Source organism: Piliocolobus tephrosceles, chromosome 2 (genome assembly GCF_002776525.5).
Source record: "Piliocolobus tephrosceles isolate RC106 chromosome 2, ASM277652v3, whole genome shotgun sequence".
Classification (NCBI taxonomy): Eukaryota; Metazoa; Chordata; class Mammalia; order Primates; family Cercopithecidae; genus Piliocolobus; species Piliocolobus tephrosceles.
The window spans coordinates 51,384,901-51,402,590 of NC_045435.1; the positions used below are offsets into that span (position 1 = coordinate 51,384,901).

Sequence of the window (17,690 nt, forward strand, 5' to 3'; positions counted from 1 at the left end):
AGGCCCGACAGAGCAGGGCTTCCTTGTTTCTAGATGGAGAAACTTGGGCTCAGGCAGTCTGTAAATCAAAGAGACAGCTCCCCAGGAGCAGCCTGCCCTGTGCCTCCTCCAGGTCACACTAGGCCTTCAGCCGGCACAACCCTGAGGCGCATCCTAGCTCCACAAATCTCATCTATTGTTCAAGCTGCAGGGTAGAATCTTTTCCAGTTTTAGTAGCTTGTGGGAAAACAACAGCTAAAAACCAGAATGTTGAGGGAATGGAAGGGATGCTAACTAGGATGAGGCACAGCTGGGGCCAGGAGCATGGGGAAGTTTCTCAGGCCCCAAAACCACTCCCCCAGAGCCAAAGAGTAACACTGGCAAGGGAAACATGGCCAATGGGAGGGAGTTACTGACTGGCTCCCCTCAAGGATTCCAGGTCCCCTGGGCTAGTCACTTCCCTTTACTTCCCCCATGTCCCAGCAGGTAATACCGGCCAAGAACTGCATTTGGAGCAGCTGTTGGATGGATTAGGTGGCACAGACAGCAGCAGTAGTGTATGTGATCCCAGGGGACAGAAGCATCTCTCAGCAGGCAGCCATCTTCTGCAGACTCTGGGATTTTTCAAGAGTGAGCATACTGGCTACAAAGGAGTTTTCCTACGTGAGGCCTTTGTCAAAGGAAGGGCTACAAAGTGACCATTCAGCTCCTGGGGTTGAGGGCAAAAGGCCATGCTAAGCAGGAAGGTGTCCACAAATACTACCATGGATTAGCTGGCTGCAGGGTACATCTACAGTGGGTACTCACACAAACTGAGCTGGCTCAACCCAGGCAAGAACACACAGGTCGGGATGTGGGCCTGGCCTTTTATGCAGCTGCCTAGTGCCATGACAGGGTCTACAGGCTCTCAGACAAATGACTGATAAGGCCAAATCCTTAACCACAGCTACCGTTTGCTGGGCATTGGTAAAAAGGTATTTACTATGAGTATTTACTCCATCCATCCCAATCCAGTCCAATCCATCTATCTGTCTATCCATCCATTCAATCTATCTATCTAATCTATCTAATCTATTGGCAGGGTCTCACTATGGTGCTCAGCCTAGTCTTGAATTCCTGGGTTCAAACGATAATCTGACCTTGGCCTCCCAAAGTGCTGGATTACAGGCATGAGCCATCACGTCAACCCATTATTTCATTTTAACCCAAACTTACGGGGGCCTGAATCATTTTTCCCCCTTTAAAAACAGGATAAAATAACTGAGCTCAGAAGGGAAGTGATTTTTCCAAGTCAGACAGCTAGGACTGCAAGCTATGACTGAAACCCAGGTCTAACCAAAGCCCTTGCAATAATACACTCATCTTTCTTCCTGGTAACGGGTGGGCACCTCAGAAATCAGTTCATGGACCACCACATAACCTCCAATGGGAGTAAAACACACAGCTTCTACCTATAACTGAAAAAAAGAGGCTCTCATGTGACCCCTTGATGTGAGAAAGGAAGCAGCGTGTCATCCTGGGAGCTGCTGTCAACCATTTTGCCACCATTAGGGAAGCTGGCCAGAGAACAAAGCTAACATGCAGAAGGAGGCAACGGGAACAAACTATAGGGAAATAGAGCTGGAACCTTGATCAGGCTGCACTTGAAGACTGCTTTTCCATATACAGTTGTTCCTTGTTATTCCTTTTTATCGCAGGGGATTGGTTCTAGGATCACCACCCACTTACCACCCCACCAATACCAAAGTCCTTGGATGCTCAAATCCCTTACATAAAATGTAGTAGCACAGCTGATCCTTGAACAACACACATGAACTGCACGGGTCCACTCATATGCAGATTATCTCCTGCCTCTGCTGCCCTACACAGCAAGACAACCCCTCCCTCCACTTTCTCCTCAGCCTCCTCAGCAAGAAGACCCTTATGATCCACTTCTACTGAACACACAGGAAATACAGTTTCTCTTCCTTATGATTTTAACATTTTATTTTCCTCTAGCTTACCTAAGAATACAGTATGTAATAGAGATAACATACAAAATATGTGTTAACTGACTTTATGTTATTGGTAAGGCTTCTAGTCAACAGCAGGCTATCTGTAGTTTTTGGGGAGTCAGACTTATACACAGATTTCAACTGAATGGGGTGAGGGACAGCCCTAATCCCTGCATTGTTCAAGGTCACTTGTATTTGCATATAACCTATGCATATCCTCCCATATGCTTTAAATCATCTCTAGATTATCTGATACAATGTCAATACTCTGTACTTGGTTGTTATACTGCATGTTCATTGTATTACTTTCTATTGCTTATGTTATCTTGAATGTTTTCAATCTGGTTGGCTGATCATGGATGTGGAACCTGCAGATATGGAGGGCTGACTGTAAATGTGTTTCCTTTACTGTTTCAGTCAGTGAGATGTGTTTTCTGTTACTTGCATTTGAAAACATCTCACAAGGCTGATACAGAAGGTTTGAAGGTATACAGCTAGGAAGGACCTTGGAATTACCTAAGCCTCTGATTACAGATAAGAAAATAGAAACCCAAAGTCATCAAGTGATATGTCATGAAGTCACACACAGTTAGTACTTGAACTAAGATATAGAATCCTGGGTTCTGAGGGGACCTGGCTGTCACCTAATCTAAACTTACCCTGCTCCCACCCACAAGCAGACAGCCTAGGACAGAGCTAGTTGCTCAAGAGTAGTTAGCAGGTGGTGAAGGTTGGGGGAAGAGTAGCTAACTGGGCAGCAGAGGTTGGTCCCTGTGTTGCTACTCAGCTATTTAACCAGGCTGCTGGGCATCCCCCAGCAAACTTCATCTGCTCTGATTCAGGTAGCCTGGCTTCAAGCTGGGCTCAGTGGTGGCACCATCCCTCCTTGGGCATAGATAATGCTGTGCTAGCAACCCCCCTACTCCTAAAGGATGTGTGACTCCAGAGCAGAGGCCAAGGCCATGCAAGGTGGAGCGACCTGCTAACCAGAGGTGGGGGAGGCATGTGAGCTCAGAGCATTGGTCCTGGCCCATCTCAGCCCTCAACCCTGTCACTGATGAGAGATTTAACAATGGTCCAGAAGTGCAGCTTAATCAGAAGCTGCTGCAGCAACAGCTAACAATGATTAAAAACCACCAGGCTTGCCAAAAAGGGGTATGGGCTGGGGGTTAGTAAGAACTGGCACCCCACAGAACTTTCTTCCCAACCTGATTCATACCTACTACTTAACTTTGAACAAAGCTTCACAGATTCATTCCATGGGGGAATCCTGCTTTAAAAGAGAGATGCCTGTAGAATCTGGAGCATATAAAAACCCAAAGAATTCACATTAGAAGAATTTTGGTTGTCACAGACAGCTTCACTAAAAGGTTTCTTTCCATACAGCTTCTCCTAACACATTAAAGACCTGGCTATTGTTACCTAACAGGCAGGGAAGCTAATCCCTTAGGCACTTTAAGAGACTAAATTAATTTTAATGGTAATGGAAATATATAATTAGAATGCTCCAAATCTGAATAATCTAGACTTTCAAAACCTCTGACCAACAGGCATCCAAGTCAGAAGAAGCCTGGCTCCAGACAGGCCTCCCCCAAACAGACCAGCAGAAGGATCTAACACCTCACAGTTGCCCACCCCACGCCTTTCAAAGCCTTGCACCCATCTTGGTACAGCTATCCCAAGTTTGGCCAAGTCCCAGTGTGCAGGGCTCTGAGGTCAGGAGGACAACCCCTATCCTCCTCAGCCTCCCAAGAGAGGGCCTTGGTGGCCATCCTGACTGGCCACAAGAGCCTGAGCCACGTCCTGCAAGCAGATAGTCACCTGTGAGACTGAGGGACACTATCACAAGATTGGAAAGTGCTATCTTTTGGCAGGCAGAAGATGGCGAGCTAGGGTGTGGTAACGAGTGATGGGGTGCTGCCTCAACTTGGGAGCTCACTGCAGTCTGGGCAGTTAAGACTGAGGCAGGACCCAGAGGACAAGAGGAACCTTCTGGTTTCCTCCCTAGTAGTTCAGCAATGCTGCACAGGCAGAAAAGGAGGCAGGGACCATGACCTAAAGCCACAGCCTGGAACAGTGAGGGTCACACAGTGCCACTGCAGCCCCAGAGTGGCCCTGAAGACAGCTGGGTGCAGACAAGGGTGGTGCGGCAGCAGGCACACACACAGAGGACGGGACGGGGCACCAGCACATGAGCTTGTCTGTCTGGCCCCGTCTCTGCCCCACCACTTCCAACACACCTCCTATGGGGCCAGACAGCGTGTAGCCATAGTTTCACAGACTCAGCTCCAGCACTCAGGCAGTGTTCTGAGCTGAAGAGCTCACTCAAGGGTGAGCACACAGGGCCCCTGTGGGCAGTGCAGTCTGGAACGCCCACTCCCACTTATCTGCTCTGCCTACGTGCAGAGGATGTTCTTCCCCATATTCCTTCATTGCCTGTTTTTGCCCAGAGGGAAAAATCAGAGGGGTGATGGGAGAAGGGTTCCAGAAGTTTCAGAATGTTTTTCTTCTTGACAGACCTATTACTACCAAGGACGAAACTGAGTCTGAAAATCACATGGATGTGATGTGGCAGAGCTTGACTTGAATCTGGGATGGAATCTAAAGCTCATGCCCATTCTTCTAAATGCCCCTTTCTCCCTGGAATTCACTAAGGGCCTGAAGTCCCACACTGCTTTATTTGCTACAGAAAAGCGAGACATTCTCAAAGCTTTAGAAAACAAAGCAATTCACAGAATTCTTTCGACGGGAGTATGAAGTGGAAAAAGTGGTAGGAAATGCTTTCCCCAAGTGCCAGACCAGTCCTCAGTCCTAGCCTGTGGCCCGTGCTCAGCTCTAAACTCACCCAGAAAGCACCGTTCCTGCAGCACCCTTCAGCCACGGCCCTGGCATGGCCACCCTGGCTGAGCTGCTCCCTTTCCAGGTGTGCAGTCACCACCATTTGTCCCAGCCACACACACGTAGCTCAGCTCCCTAACATCTGTTCTCACTGCTTCACCAATTCAGACTTGAGATGTGAGAGCCAGAAGGGACTCAGAATCTAGATCCATCTCTTCAATCACAATGGGAGGTGCGCCTAGGGGGCGGGGATCTGCCAAAGGTAACAAGTGGAGGCAGTCCCTATTCCCCACCATCACATCATAGCCACAGCACTTCTGGGTTCCCCTGCATTCTGCTAGGGTTTGAGGAAGGAATCTCAAAACATTCTACAAATCAGCCCTTGCTTTATTACCAAACACTAACCCATCCTCCAAATACTGGGCCTACAAGCTTAGAAACCCCATCTTGAGACCCTAGCTCAGGTGCTGGGCCCCCGACCCTCCAGTCTTATTAAGGGGGAAAGCTAGCCACTTCCAACAGCAAGGGCTTTGGAGCTCCTCACCTGGGTTTGGGGACCTCCAGGGGACTGCTACCCATCCTGAAAAAGTTATCAGAATGGTTTGAGGATGAGGAGCTGGAAGACCTGGCTTCTACCAGCCCCTGGTAGGAAGGCAAGCGGTCCTCTGAGGGTTGTGGCCGGTTCCAGAGGACACTCTGTGGAGAGGATGAGTGGCTCTTCCTCCTGCAGTGGAAGGAGCAGGGCTGTGAGCCAGGGGCCACTGCAGGCAAAGCCCTCTGCCCACCCTCACTGAATTTCAGGCCCAGGCTTTACTTCCACTGGGAAAACGTCACATAGGAGTGGGCAAACATTAGCACTCTCTCCAGCTCAGGGCCATGGAGAGCAGGGCTGGGTCTTTATGGAGGGCCTATGGCATCCAAATCACACCAGCCTACTGGCCTCGAAGTATGTGCTAGAAAATCATTCCTCACTGTTCAGTCACTGCCCACCTCCATATGTTATGCAAAATCTTTTTTTTTTTTTTTTTCTTTTTTTTCCCCTAAGAGACGGGGTCTCATTATGCTGCCCAGACTGATCTTGAACTCCTGGGCTCAAGTGATCCTCTTGCCTTGGCCTCCCAAAGTGCTGGGATTATAAATACGAGCCACCACCCAGGACTGTGTTATACAACATCTTGAGCCATATGTCTATGGTGAAAGTCATCAGGGTCTCAATTTCATGAAATTCTCAAAGGAGCTGACCTTCAAACAAGTTTCCAATTCCCTATCATCTTACACCCACCTTTTTGGTTTTCTTTTTCCAAAATGGCCCCCCATCTCCCCAACAAATGATACAATGGAGCTCCTCCAATACCAGCCTCCCAGCCCCCCTGCCCTACCCTGCCTAGCCACTTCTCTGTCCCACAGGGAGCCCTAGCCCTTTATGCTCCTGGGCCACCACAGGTAGTGCCCTTCACCAACCAGATGGCTGGCTTCCGAGGCCCAGTAGAGACAGCAGGAGCACGGAGCTATCTTCTCAGCTCTTCTGTTGGGGGCCCCCTTTGTTCTCGGGGCTCCAGCCTGACTCCCTGGTGCTGATGGCCCTGGGCCACAGCTGTGAGTGACCTTGGTCCCAGTCTGGCCCCTTACCAAGCTGCCTGAGTCGGCGCTCCTGCTGGGACCAACTCCACGGCCTCATAGGTGAAGCTCCCAGTGGCTCCTGGGGAACTCTCCATGACCAGGGAGAAGTCGCTGCCAAGGCTGGTGGTGCTGCCACGGTCCTTTCGTCCTAAAAGTAGCCAGTGCCATCAGTCAGTGTGTTACCTTCTCCCACTACTGGTCCCCTACTCTTTCTATACCACATAACTAGGAGAAAAAAAAAACCAAAAAACTTCTAGGATGAACAGTTCCTGCCTGATCTGTACTCGGGAAGATGCATGGAGGGAGGGAAATCTGTTGGGGCCCAGGACTCACTCAGCATACAGATGTCTTCCAGGGTGAAGCCTCCATCCCGGGCTGGCAAACTCTTCCTCCTAGAAACAGAAGCTGGAGCAGTAAATTCCAGATCTATCTGGGGTTTTATTGTCTCCCGTTCCTAATCCTGCCTGCCCTGGAAAGCAGCTCAACTCACTAGCAACTCATGGAGATGGGTCCTAGCCTAGGGAGTGTTGTAAAACACCAGGCCCACTGCTGGGACACATGCTGCAAGGCTCTGTCCAACACACAGGTGCAGATTTCTGAGGCCAGCAAGGTCTGCATCCTCCTCATCAGCTTGTGCCCTGAGCGTTCACGTTCAAATCTGGCCCAACATGCTTGTAGCTCGGATTAGGAAAGCAAACCAACTCAGGCAAGACCCCAACTCTCACAGGGGTCCTAAGGCAATTGCCAGCCAAGACGCTTGCATTTCCCAGGCTGGAAGCAGCCTTCTGCCCCTTTGTAGGGGGCTGCAGTGTTCAGCCAGACTTTCTGCTATAGGCCATGGAGGGCAAGAGTCAGCTTGAGTGCACTGGGAGTTGAGTCCTCCTACTCCTGGGCTGGCTTCTTCCTGCAGCAACGCACCTGTTCTCTTGGTCATCAGAGAACACTCATCTGTCCCAAAGCCTGTCTGCCAGTGTGACTCCAAGTTGACCCCAACATGGCCTTCCCTGCAGAAGAGCCTCTTCACCAGTGGCCTTCAGCAGGGACTGCTACCCTGGCCTCAGAGCGAAGGCAGGAGGGAGCACCAGCCCAACAAGGAGGGAGGCAGGGCGGGAATGAGGTGGCCAGCCTCTGCCTGCCATGGAGCAGCCCTTCTCAGAGTGCCCTGGCCCAGCATGACCCATGTAGGCCTCCACTTACCTCTGGGTCTTCAGAGCAGAGAACTCCTCGGAGGTAATATGCTTCAAAAAATTGAAGCAGAAGAAGAAAATCTAAAGGAGAGACCAAAGAGCAAAGCACAATGAGAAGAACCAAGGAGGCAGAACTCACAGGAGAGGGCAGCCAGCCACTCAGGTCAAGGCCCCTGCTGGACAGTGGCCCTGCTGTGGGACTCTGTGGGTGTTCTGGTCCATAAATGGTGTGGGTGGTACAGAGGCCTTGGCAGGGCCTGGCAGATGCACTTGGACCGGGGGAAGGCAGGAAGGGGTTTCCTTCCTAGGACTGCCAGGATTAAGCCAGCAATTTTTGTTGTTGTTGTTGTTGTTTGTTTTTTGAGACGGAGTCTCGCTCTGTCACCCAGGCTGGAGGGCAGTGGTGCAATCTCGGCTTACTGCAAGCTCCACCTCCTGGGTTTATGCCATTCTCCTGCCTCAGCCTCCCGAGTAGTGGGACTACAGGCGCCCACCACCACGCCTGGCTAATTTTTTGTATTTTTAGTAGCGACACGGTTTCACCATGTTAGCCAGGATGGTCTGGATCTTCTGACCTTGTGATCTGTCCACCTTGGCCTCCCAAAGTGCTGGGATTACAGGCGTGAGCCATCACACCTGGCCAGGCCATTGATTTTTCAAACCACCGTCAAATTCAACATGTGTGTTCTCAAGTGGTTAAAAAGGATAAAGTGAAATGGTACCCTCTCCACTCTTCTAAGATTCCCAGGGAGAGACGCTAACAGGGAAGGACAGCTGCGGGAGAGATGACTTGGGCGCAGGGAGAATCATGGACAAAGCAGGAACATAATGGAAGGCAAAGGAATCACATTTTTTAGGAGAGGCACCCAAAAATACTGGTTCAGAACTAGGGGTGTGGGCAGCCACACAGCTTGCTGAGAAGCTGTGAGGGTCAGGTCTTAAGCCTGAGATGGGCACAGGCAGGAGGCTCCTGACCCCACCCACATCCCCACCTCCATGAGCAAATTATCTTCTTCCTGCCAGCCAGTGCCTAGCCTAGGGGCCTCCAGGAAGCACACACCAGGCTTCTGTTTCTGTGGTGATTCCCAAAGGCCTGGCCCATGAGCCCCTCCCTCAGAGAAATCCTCACTTGGCATCCCACAAGCCCTGTCAGTTTCTTCTCTCTGTGTGCCCAGGCAAGGAGCTTCCTCCCACAAGGAGAGGGTTGCCCAGGTCGGGTCGATACGAAAATATTGTGTTACATAAGATTAAACAGGTGTTTTCACTGCAGACTTTGTAGTCTTTAATATGCTAATATGTTCCTAGAACCTCCAAGGTGAGGTGGGGAGATGACACAGTCATGTTTAACTAATAGGCCTGGGGGTTTTGCTTTGGACACATCAGTGTCTGGATTGTCTCGGGGGTGGTAAACGAAAGGTCCTGAAGACGAACGCTGCAGTTGAGGAGAGCCTCTTGTCTACATGGAGAAATGCCAAGGTCTCAAACCCAGACACTACTTGGCTCAGCCCCACCCTCTGCAGGCAGATCTGGTCTGCTTTGTTGGGGTAGGGATATTACAGGAAGGGTAGAATGTCCTGGAGCTCCGGGCAAGTTCCAAAATGAGAGGCTACAAAGAGGCTTCTTTAAGCACTGATTTCAACGCTAAAGTCACTGCCTCTGAGGAAGTTCACGGAGGCCTCTGAGGAATAGGCTTAGAGCTCTACAGCCCTGGCAGACGCGATAAGTGTTCAGAAGAAGAGATTTGGAAGGGGAGAGGAGCAGCTGAGACGGAGGAACAAAAGGAGGAGGCGCGAGATAAGATGCCCAGGAAGGAAGCAGCCTCACGAGGGTGAGAAAGATGAGAAACACACTTTGGGAAAATGGGGGAGTGGGGGCCAAAGAGAAGGAGCTGGCACTGTGGGACAGCTTCCGTGCTGGGCTTCTGGACTCATTCTCCTAGTGAGGCAGCACGCTTGACACCAGGAGACTCAAGGTGAAGCACATCACCCAAGGTAACCCAGGCAGTAAGGGGGCCAACTAGGGGACACACTCAGGGCCGACTCCAGACCTGCATGTGATGAAAACAGGCACTAACAGGTAAGGCCTGTGGAGAGTAGCCGACAGGATGGGGGCGCAGAGGTGGTGACGGGCATGTGGTAGAGAGTGCTGAGCACGTGGGAAGAGGAAGGAAGAGCAGGTCCAGAGGAGAGGGGACCTGGAGGCAACCATCAGGGGCAGGACCCTGCTGCCGGGCACCCTGACATTGAAAAGTGGCTGAAGGGTGTGATGGGAGGAAGAGAAGTGCTGCTGCATTTTAGCTGCAGAGACGAGGGGAACAGAAAAGACTTGTAAGATGGTTCCAGAGCTGAGCAGAGAAAACGAATGGCCTGTGAGAGGGAAGATCACAGGCAGCCAAGGCAGCCTTGTAACTGCTCACCCCGACTTGTGGGCTTGTATTATCTCCACGGCACAGGCCCATGAGGCCCAGAACAGACAGCTGCTGTGTGGGTGCTTGTCCTGCCATGTTGCCTTGGACAGGTAGGACAGGGGCCACATCCCTGCATACCTGGGGCAAGGAGCTGTCCCTAAAACATGGAACTCAGACAGGCCACCCCCGGCCCCTCTTTCAGTGCTGAGCTGTGCCCACAAATTGTAGGTGGCACTCACCTCCTCCCCTTTGCTGAGCCGATCTACCAACATGTGCCTGAAAAAAGGAGGGTGGAGAGGCAAAGTTAGCAGCACCAAGATAAGAAGGCCAAGAGGACAGGGTCACCAGACAGACTGTGTCACTGGCACCAGCGTGGCAGGTGGGGCCTGATCAGCAGCTTCGGTCCTTCTCAAGGGGTAGAATTATCCTTACCTCCAACCCGTCAAGGGAGCCACTACACAACTCACATACAGAAACTGTTACCAAGGCCCCAAAATCCGACTCCTGCAAAGGCTTACCCAAAGAGGAACCAGTCATAGGCCACAGTGAGGTAGAGGATCTCAGCAGGCTTCAGGGATGTGTGGATGAGCCCATCCTGGAAGAGACCACAGGAGATGTGACAGAGCCCTCTTCTCGTCCCCAGGAGCTAAACCATAACCAGACCCAGTGACAACGCAAGCTGACGAACACCCTGAAGGACAGGGTTAAACACATCTGCTCTGAGCAATGGCATCCCCTGCCTCAACCTCTGTTTGGAGACAATCCTAACACACCCAAAGAGCAGAGCTTGGTAAGGGCCCATTCATACTCACAGCCCACAAGGAAAGGCGCAGGAGGGAGATGAAGAGGGGGGTCCGATCCCAGCCTGAGATACAGTGTACCAGCAGCCCGCTGTCATCTACTCAGGAACCACAGGAGAGGATGCCCAGGAGAGAATCAGACATGGGCCGATGAGCAGGGAAGTACCACCACCCTGGCCTGGTGGAGAGAGCCAGGCCCCACCAGCTTCTGTCTTCCCCACTGGCCTCCCCACGGCTCTTCTCCAGCTTAGTCCCAGAACGGGGTGAGTGGCAGGCATCTGGCTTTGTAGCCTCCTTTCTTCCTTTCTGGCTATAGTTCTCAGTGTACTTCCGGGGACACAGTGCAGCCTGCACAGTCCACTTTGCGCAAGTCATTTAGGCAGGGCTGACATCCCTACCCAGTTTCTCAGAGGGCACTACAAGTATTTTTTTGGGGGCGGGGAGTGGGCAATTTTTCAGTGTGCAGGGCTGCATGAGTTGCAGGACAATGACTATCCCTGGCCAACCCCAACCACATGCTAGTACTACCTTCCCCACCCTCTAGTTTCTACAGCACCCAATACGCCAGACACACATTTCCAGAAGTGCTTTGAGGGGTAGGTACTGCCCCCAGCTAGAGAACCAGTGCCTGGCTCCAAGGGCTAGCATGTGACTTTGTGGCAACTCTCCCTCCAGTGACTAGTTCAAGGATGGGCACTTAACCCAAACTGGGCCAAAGAGCATGAGCTCAGACTTTTACCGGAACTCCAGAGACTGAGGCAGTCTCCCCTGGTGGAGCTAGGATGGTGGAAGACAGGTCTGGAATGGCTGCCAGCCATGAGGCCAAGACAGTGGTTTTGAGAAACAGAGAAAGATTCGTTATGGTGTTCACCTGGCTCTGTTCTTGGGCCTTCTTGGTTCCATAAGCCAATGCATTTCCACTTGTTTGAGCAAGTGCAACTCCTACAGAAGTCCTGACTGCTACCAGGGATTTAGAGTCCATCTGCTCTAGAGACATTGAGCAAGCCAGGCCCATCCCATCAAAACAGGCAAACTGGGTGGAGGACTCTGGAGAACAGGGCCTCTACAGGCTGTGTGCATCCGCTGAGCAGCCAGGATTGATTCTCTCATCTCATGCCTCATCTTTCTGAATGAGAGGCCCATCCTGGCCCCACACACAATGCTGATGAGCAATGCTGAGCCAGTGTGAAAATACCCTGTGCACGGCAGAGATGGTAATGAGTTCTTAATTTTGTTTTCCAGGATTTTGAGGACATGGAATAAAGCCACCAATGGACAAATCCCACCCAGCCTCTGGGATTCTAGGAACTCCCCAAATCCCTCTCCCACAGTGCAAAAGTTAGGTCTGCGACTCCAACAAACATACAGTTGAGGTAGAATGAACTGGGAACTCCCCAAGGGTGCAGTGGCTTGAGGGATCTGGAGGAGACAGACTCACCATCGCTGTTAACTAAGGAAAGCAGCAGCTTCAGGTAGTTTTGTGTTTGTTGCACCAGGTCCCAACACTGTTGGAGAAAATTGAGAAGAAAAGGGGTCTAAGAATGGACATTAACTCAGATTTAGAATTTAAAGTATTTAAAAAATAAAATGCCCAGAGTTATTCTGGGGCAACTACACAAGGCCCTTGGTCACACACCACAGGTTTTGAATCCCAGATAATCTGGGACATTCATATTCCATCTCCAGCAGCTCCTACCACCTCTCCCTGCACCCCTCAGCCTGTGGACCCCCTCCTCAGTGTGTTCTGACCCAATGTGAGAGTGAGGAACAGAAAGGGATGCTGAGGCCAGGGTGACCCAGAGCCCCCTGCCCACATTAGGGTCCTCTAAGTGCTGGGCTCCTGGTGTGGCTGTCCAGGAAGTCAGTAAAGGTAAATGAAGAGCCCTGAGGCTGTGGCCAATGTCTCCAAATGGCCACATAAAAAGATTCATTGCTTCATTTGTGATGACATCACAGAAACTAAAACATCAACCTTTTCAAACATGCTTCATTTGCTTTTTATTGCTATTTACTGCATACTATCTTTTGACAAACAATAAATAAGGAGTCTAACAAGGAAAGTCTTTTTAAAAAGGAGGCTCATGAGGTGGGAGATGGGAAATTAAGCAAAAGTCCTTAAAGAGATGAGAGCCTCTGTTCTAGCCCAAGTGCAAGGTCTAGTCCAGACCCTCTAAGAAACAGCCCACTCAGAACCTGGAGCTCCATGGAAGGGCCTGACCCAGTTTTGCGGCACCCTCTTCCCTAGCTGGGGCAGCCTCCGTTCTCTTAAGATACAATTGCTTAGCAGTGTTCTGGGGCTGTGCAGAGAGGGTGACGCATGCCAGCAAGACAGCACTTCCCAGGGGGAGGGGGAACACGGCACCTGTAATTGGAATGGCTTTCCCAGGAATTTAAAACAGGCTCATTTACCTGACCCTCCCACGCCCCTGGAGAGTTCTGACCCACTTTTAGTGGCTCCAGAGACAGGCGCTGCAGCACTGTGCTAATAAAGTCATTATCAGTAGCTGCACAAGGGATCTCTCAAATCATCTGGCTCAACGTGTCAGACACACCACTGCCGATGGAGCAGTGATTCTCACAGGGCAAGGAAAAGCAGGAGAGGGAGGTAGGAGCTGCACTGCACCAAGCCCAGTGAGCATCAGGTGGGCTGGGGGATGACTGCAGCAGCCAGGGAGGGCAGGCTCCACTAAGGACTAGAGAGCTGCAGAGTGCCAGCCACCATGATGGCTGTCTGGAGGAGATGCTGACCATCAGGGAGGGGCAGGAAGTTCCCAGGGCTGGGGCAGGAGCTACAGGCCGGGGAGGGCTGGGCTGGTAGAGGCCCAAGGTCACACGGCTGAACTGAAGGATAAATCAAGCCCTGCCAGACTCCAAAGTCCACATTCTTAATCACATGCTACACTGTAGTTACTCTTCGTATAACACCAGAGTAAGCAGCAGAAGTCTGAGGGGACTGCTCAAAGTGAGGACTGAGGAGATATGCTAAAAAAAAAAAAAAAAAAAACTAGGCTCATGCGTGACTCTCTCCTATGTGCTTCATGAAGAAGTCTCTGGGAGCTGAGTTGAATGCCATGCCTCTGCTCATGTTTCTATGCCTAGAGTACTCTTTCTCCTGGTTGGCAAACTCCTATTCATCCTTCAAAGGCCTAGCCCAATTATCTTCTCTTTGGGGCTTCTGTGACCACTGCTGAAAACTGTAATGTAGACGATGGTTATGTTGTTGCCTATTTTCCTATTCTAATCTCCATGAGGGCAGAGGCTGTTTTGGCATCTCTAAGGCTTAGTGTTCAGGGACTAGGAGGTCACTGCAGAATGTTCCTTGCTGCCTGTTCATAGGTGGGGCAATGCTGAGTGCCTGAGGGGCAACAGCCCCAGAGAGGGGTCTTAGTACACAGAAAGAAAGGGCATACCTCTATGGAATTCAATTCGGTTACATGGAGGGCAGCAAGACACATGTGTCTTGCCACAACTGCTCCTACCATTCACTCATTCATTCATTCATTCAGTGAGCCTCACACTGCATGCCTCCTGAAGGGCCTGGCACCAGGCACACAAGGGTGAATATGACGTCAGCCCTCACGGAGTCACAGGACAGGGGAGACAAAGCTAACTACTGCAGGCGTGCAACTAAAAGGAGACCTCTAGGATGCTGTGCGACCATGTGACTAGAGAGCCAAGCCTGATCTGTAGGGACATCAGGGAAGGCTTCTCAGAGGTGATGACATGAGACAGCATAAGCAACAGAGAAAGGAGACGTGTTTCTGGCAGAGAAAACAGCACGTGTGAACCTGGAGAGGGCTGCCTTTTTTTTTTGAGATGGAGTCTCGCTCTGTCACCCAGGCTGGAGTGTAGTGGCACAATCTCTGCTCACTGCAAGCTCCACCTCCCGGGTTCACGCCATTCTCCTGCCTCAGCCTCCTGAATAGCTGGGACTACAGGCGCCCACCACCACACCCGGCTAATTTTTTGTATTCTTTAGTAGAGACGGGGTTTCACCATGTTTGCCAGGATGATCTCGATCTCCCGACCTCGTGATCTGCCTGCCTTGGCCTCCCAAAGTGCTGGGATTACAGGTGTGAGCCACCGTTCCTGGCCATGGGATGCCTTCTTAAGGAACTGAAGGGAGGCAGTGGGGCTGCAGGAAGATCAGCTGGTCACAAGAACAGGCAAGATCAGACTGCATGGAGCTGGATAGGCCATGTACAAGTTCTTACATTGTATTGTGAGGAAAATGGGAAGTCAGTGGTAGGTTTTAAGGCAGGGGTGACAATGATGGCCCTGCTCTATCATTTCAGTGCTTGCTATCTGAGCACTTCATTTCTAGTTACTCCTCAGTGAGGCCCCATGCTCAGCTGTGAGATGCACCGAGACAGTGGTGGCCTGAGCTAGGCACTGCACGGGAGATGAGGGCAAGAAGGATTGCAGTTGCATCTGGGGCAGAGACTAGAGAACCAATGGGAGCTGGTGATGGATGTGGTGGGAGCAAAGAACTCAAGTTTCAGGTGTCAGCATCTGGGTAAACAGTGGCTATGGCCAACTCTACTCTGGACAGCTTGAGTCTGAGGGGCCACCTGAAGGGACAATGTGTGAAAGGTGATGCAGGTATGGATCAGAGAGGCCTGGCTGTGGGCTCATGGCGTGGACGATGGATGAGATCACCTGGGGAGATGGTGAAAAGGAACAGGGTACCCGCACCCCAGGGCTTTGCCGGCAGAAAGGGCAGAGCCCACACCCAGTGAAGGAAGAGGATGCTAGGAGCCCCAGTGAGATAAACAGGTTGAGCAACACCGAAGAGGTGGCCTCTTAGGAGGCACCTGCCTAACTGCTACACTCCAGCCCTACTGCCTTCATGCCTGGAAGTTTATCAGTGTTCACTTCCCTGAGTTAGCCAGCTAGCAGCCTCTTCGTAATTATCATTACAATCTGTCTGGTATTTCAGTTCAGGAGTCCCTTTCAAGCAGTGATCATATTTGAGCCTGGCACAACCCTGAAATAGGTACTGGCAACACCACTTTCAGGGGGAAGTGAGGTCATTTGTTCTAGGCCACAGAGCCTTGCAGGAAGGGCCAGGCAAGCTGGGACCTAGATCTAGGGCCTGCATCTACTAAGCAGAGTACCTCCTCACATGCACAGGACCCCTTCCTAAAGAGGTAAACATCCTTGGCGGGACCAGTGCCTGGAACTGTCACATCTCATTTGCTGAGTAGTTCATCAGATCCAGTTTGTACCTGCATAAGGAGAAAAAATTGTGCCAGAAGGGACCAGAAAGAGGGTGGCTTGCGGCAGAGTCTACTTGACCCCTGCATGCAGCACATAAAGAAGGAAACCTGCCGGTTCTTTTATCTACTCAATCTGTCTAAACACAGCCTGGGACATGAGACCACAGCACAGGTAGCCCAAACCTGTTCCTTCTCCAGGCTTCCAGACCATAATAAACTGGCCTGCTTTCCTTCCCAGTGCTCCCTCTCTTGCAAACACCTGCATAGGGGAGACCTGACATCACCCTACTTCATACACTCAAACAGTTGCTGTGAGCGTAAACCTTGAGATTAGGGGCTGGATATATAGTGAGAAAACAAGATGGACTTTGCTGCTATCAGAACAACAAGAGTACTGACATTGGTGATCTAGGAGCACCCAGTTGCTTAACATAGCCAGGTTAGCCTTTCAAAGAGAGAGATCTCAAGGCTAGGTGGGAGCTGTCTAGACCTGGGGACAGGGAAAACTAGCAGGGAGGCAGAATGTTTTCTGTTGCTCACTGGCTCAGTCTTTCAAGTTCTAGGCTCTGTGCCTGCTTCTGTGCTGGGATACACAAACTGTGGGTCCCTGTCCTCCAGGATTTCAGGGAAGCAGATCTCTAAATCAGTGACTATAGCTCAGTGGAAAATTCCATGATGGATGTGCCCAGGGGGTTAATGGGAATATAGATGCAGGCATCCAACTCGCCAGGGATAAGGAAGAGGCAGATCAGGGAAGTCTTCCTGAAGCAGACACTTGAGCCAAAGCCTGAAGGGCAGTATGTCAGCCAGACAAGAGGAAGCTGAGAGGTGGCAGCCAGGCAGAGGAACAGGACATGGGAAAGGTCGCAGAAAAACAAAACTACTTGTTCTGTCTGAAGCAACTGACGAGCAAAGCTGCTGGCAGCCTTCACATTGTGTGGGCTAAGTAAGGGTAGAGAGATGTTTCCAGTAAGACTAGGGGCCCCTTCCATGGTGTGCAGTGATGGAGAAGAGCATGGTGGAAGTAATTTTAACGTTTCTATAATCAAATGAGGTCAGGCAGCTCTGTACTTCCTCTGGCTGAACACACGTTTAAAAGGAAAAATGTAAAAGTAACTAAAGCCCAGATCTGGAATAGCAGACTCTATGAGGTCCTCTGGAAACAGAACCCCCTGGTAGATGCAAATCTTTTAATGAGTCACGTTCAGAAAGCTTTGATTTTCTGGGACATGAGCAAATCAAGAGATAGTTGAATGGACACACAATTCCTCCTTTCTGAGAGGTCAGAGGGCCAAAGGCATCTGAGGGCACAAACCAGCCCATCAGGCAAATATATGAGGACCTTGTGGGGCAGATGTCAGGGGTCTTCTTGGTCCCCACTCCCTTATCCTGCCCTCAATGCTTGAGTCAGATCCCTCACCTGATACTGGCTCCAGTCAATGTTCAGAGAGTGAGTCAGGAAGTCAGGGATGCTCAGTGGGGCATCAACGTAGTCCTGGGGACAGAAAGACTCCTGTGAGATGTGGGTTGGCCACCAGAGGAGGCTAAGGTGATGGGGAAGCTTGTAGTCCTGAGGCTGTGACTACCACAGGCAGCGCTTGCCTTCTCTGGGCCAGATACCTGTGCTACCTGGGAGTGACAGCTTA

General features: G+C 51.1%; 1 protein-coding gene across 6 annotated transcripts in view; it reads right to left on the reverse strand.

Annotated features, from left to right (window-relative positions):
* The window catches only part of MTMR14 (myotubularin related protein 14), a 52,512-nt gene that overhangs the window by 6,438 nt on the left and 28,384 nt on the right, over positions 1 to 17,690 (reverse strand). For 4 of the 6 annotated variants that reach the window (XR_002732981.3, XM_023218534.2, XM_023218532.2 and 1 more), the window contains exons 9-17: positions 17,465 to 17,539; positions 12,264 to 12,330; positions 10,838 to 10,923; positions 10,544 to 10,620; positions 10,265 to 10,301; positions 7,629 to 7,699; positions 6,765 to 6,823; positions 6,441 to 6,579; positions 5,356 to 5,535 (exon numbers count right to left, since the gene is read on the reverse strand). Coding sequence is in view for 5 of the 6 variants with exons in the window: in XM_023218534.2 (XP_023074302.1) it covers positions 5,356 to 5,535; positions 6,441 to 6,579; positions 6,765 to 6,823; positions 7,629 to 7,699; positions 10,265 to 10,301; positions 10,544 to 10,620; positions 10,838 to 10,923; positions 12,264 to 12,330; positions 17,465 to 17,539 (791 nt within the window). In the remaining variant the exon portion in view is untranslated. The remainder of the gene's footprint in view (positions 1 to 5,355; positions 5,536 to 6,440; positions 6,580 to 6,764; positions 6,824 to 7,628; positions 7,700 to 10,264; positions 10,302 to 10,543; positions 10,621 to 10,837; positions 10,924 to 12,263; positions 12,331 to 17,464; positions 17,540 to 17,690) is intronic. The other 2 variants (XM_023218533.2, XM_023218537.2) reach the window with 2 other exon arrangements.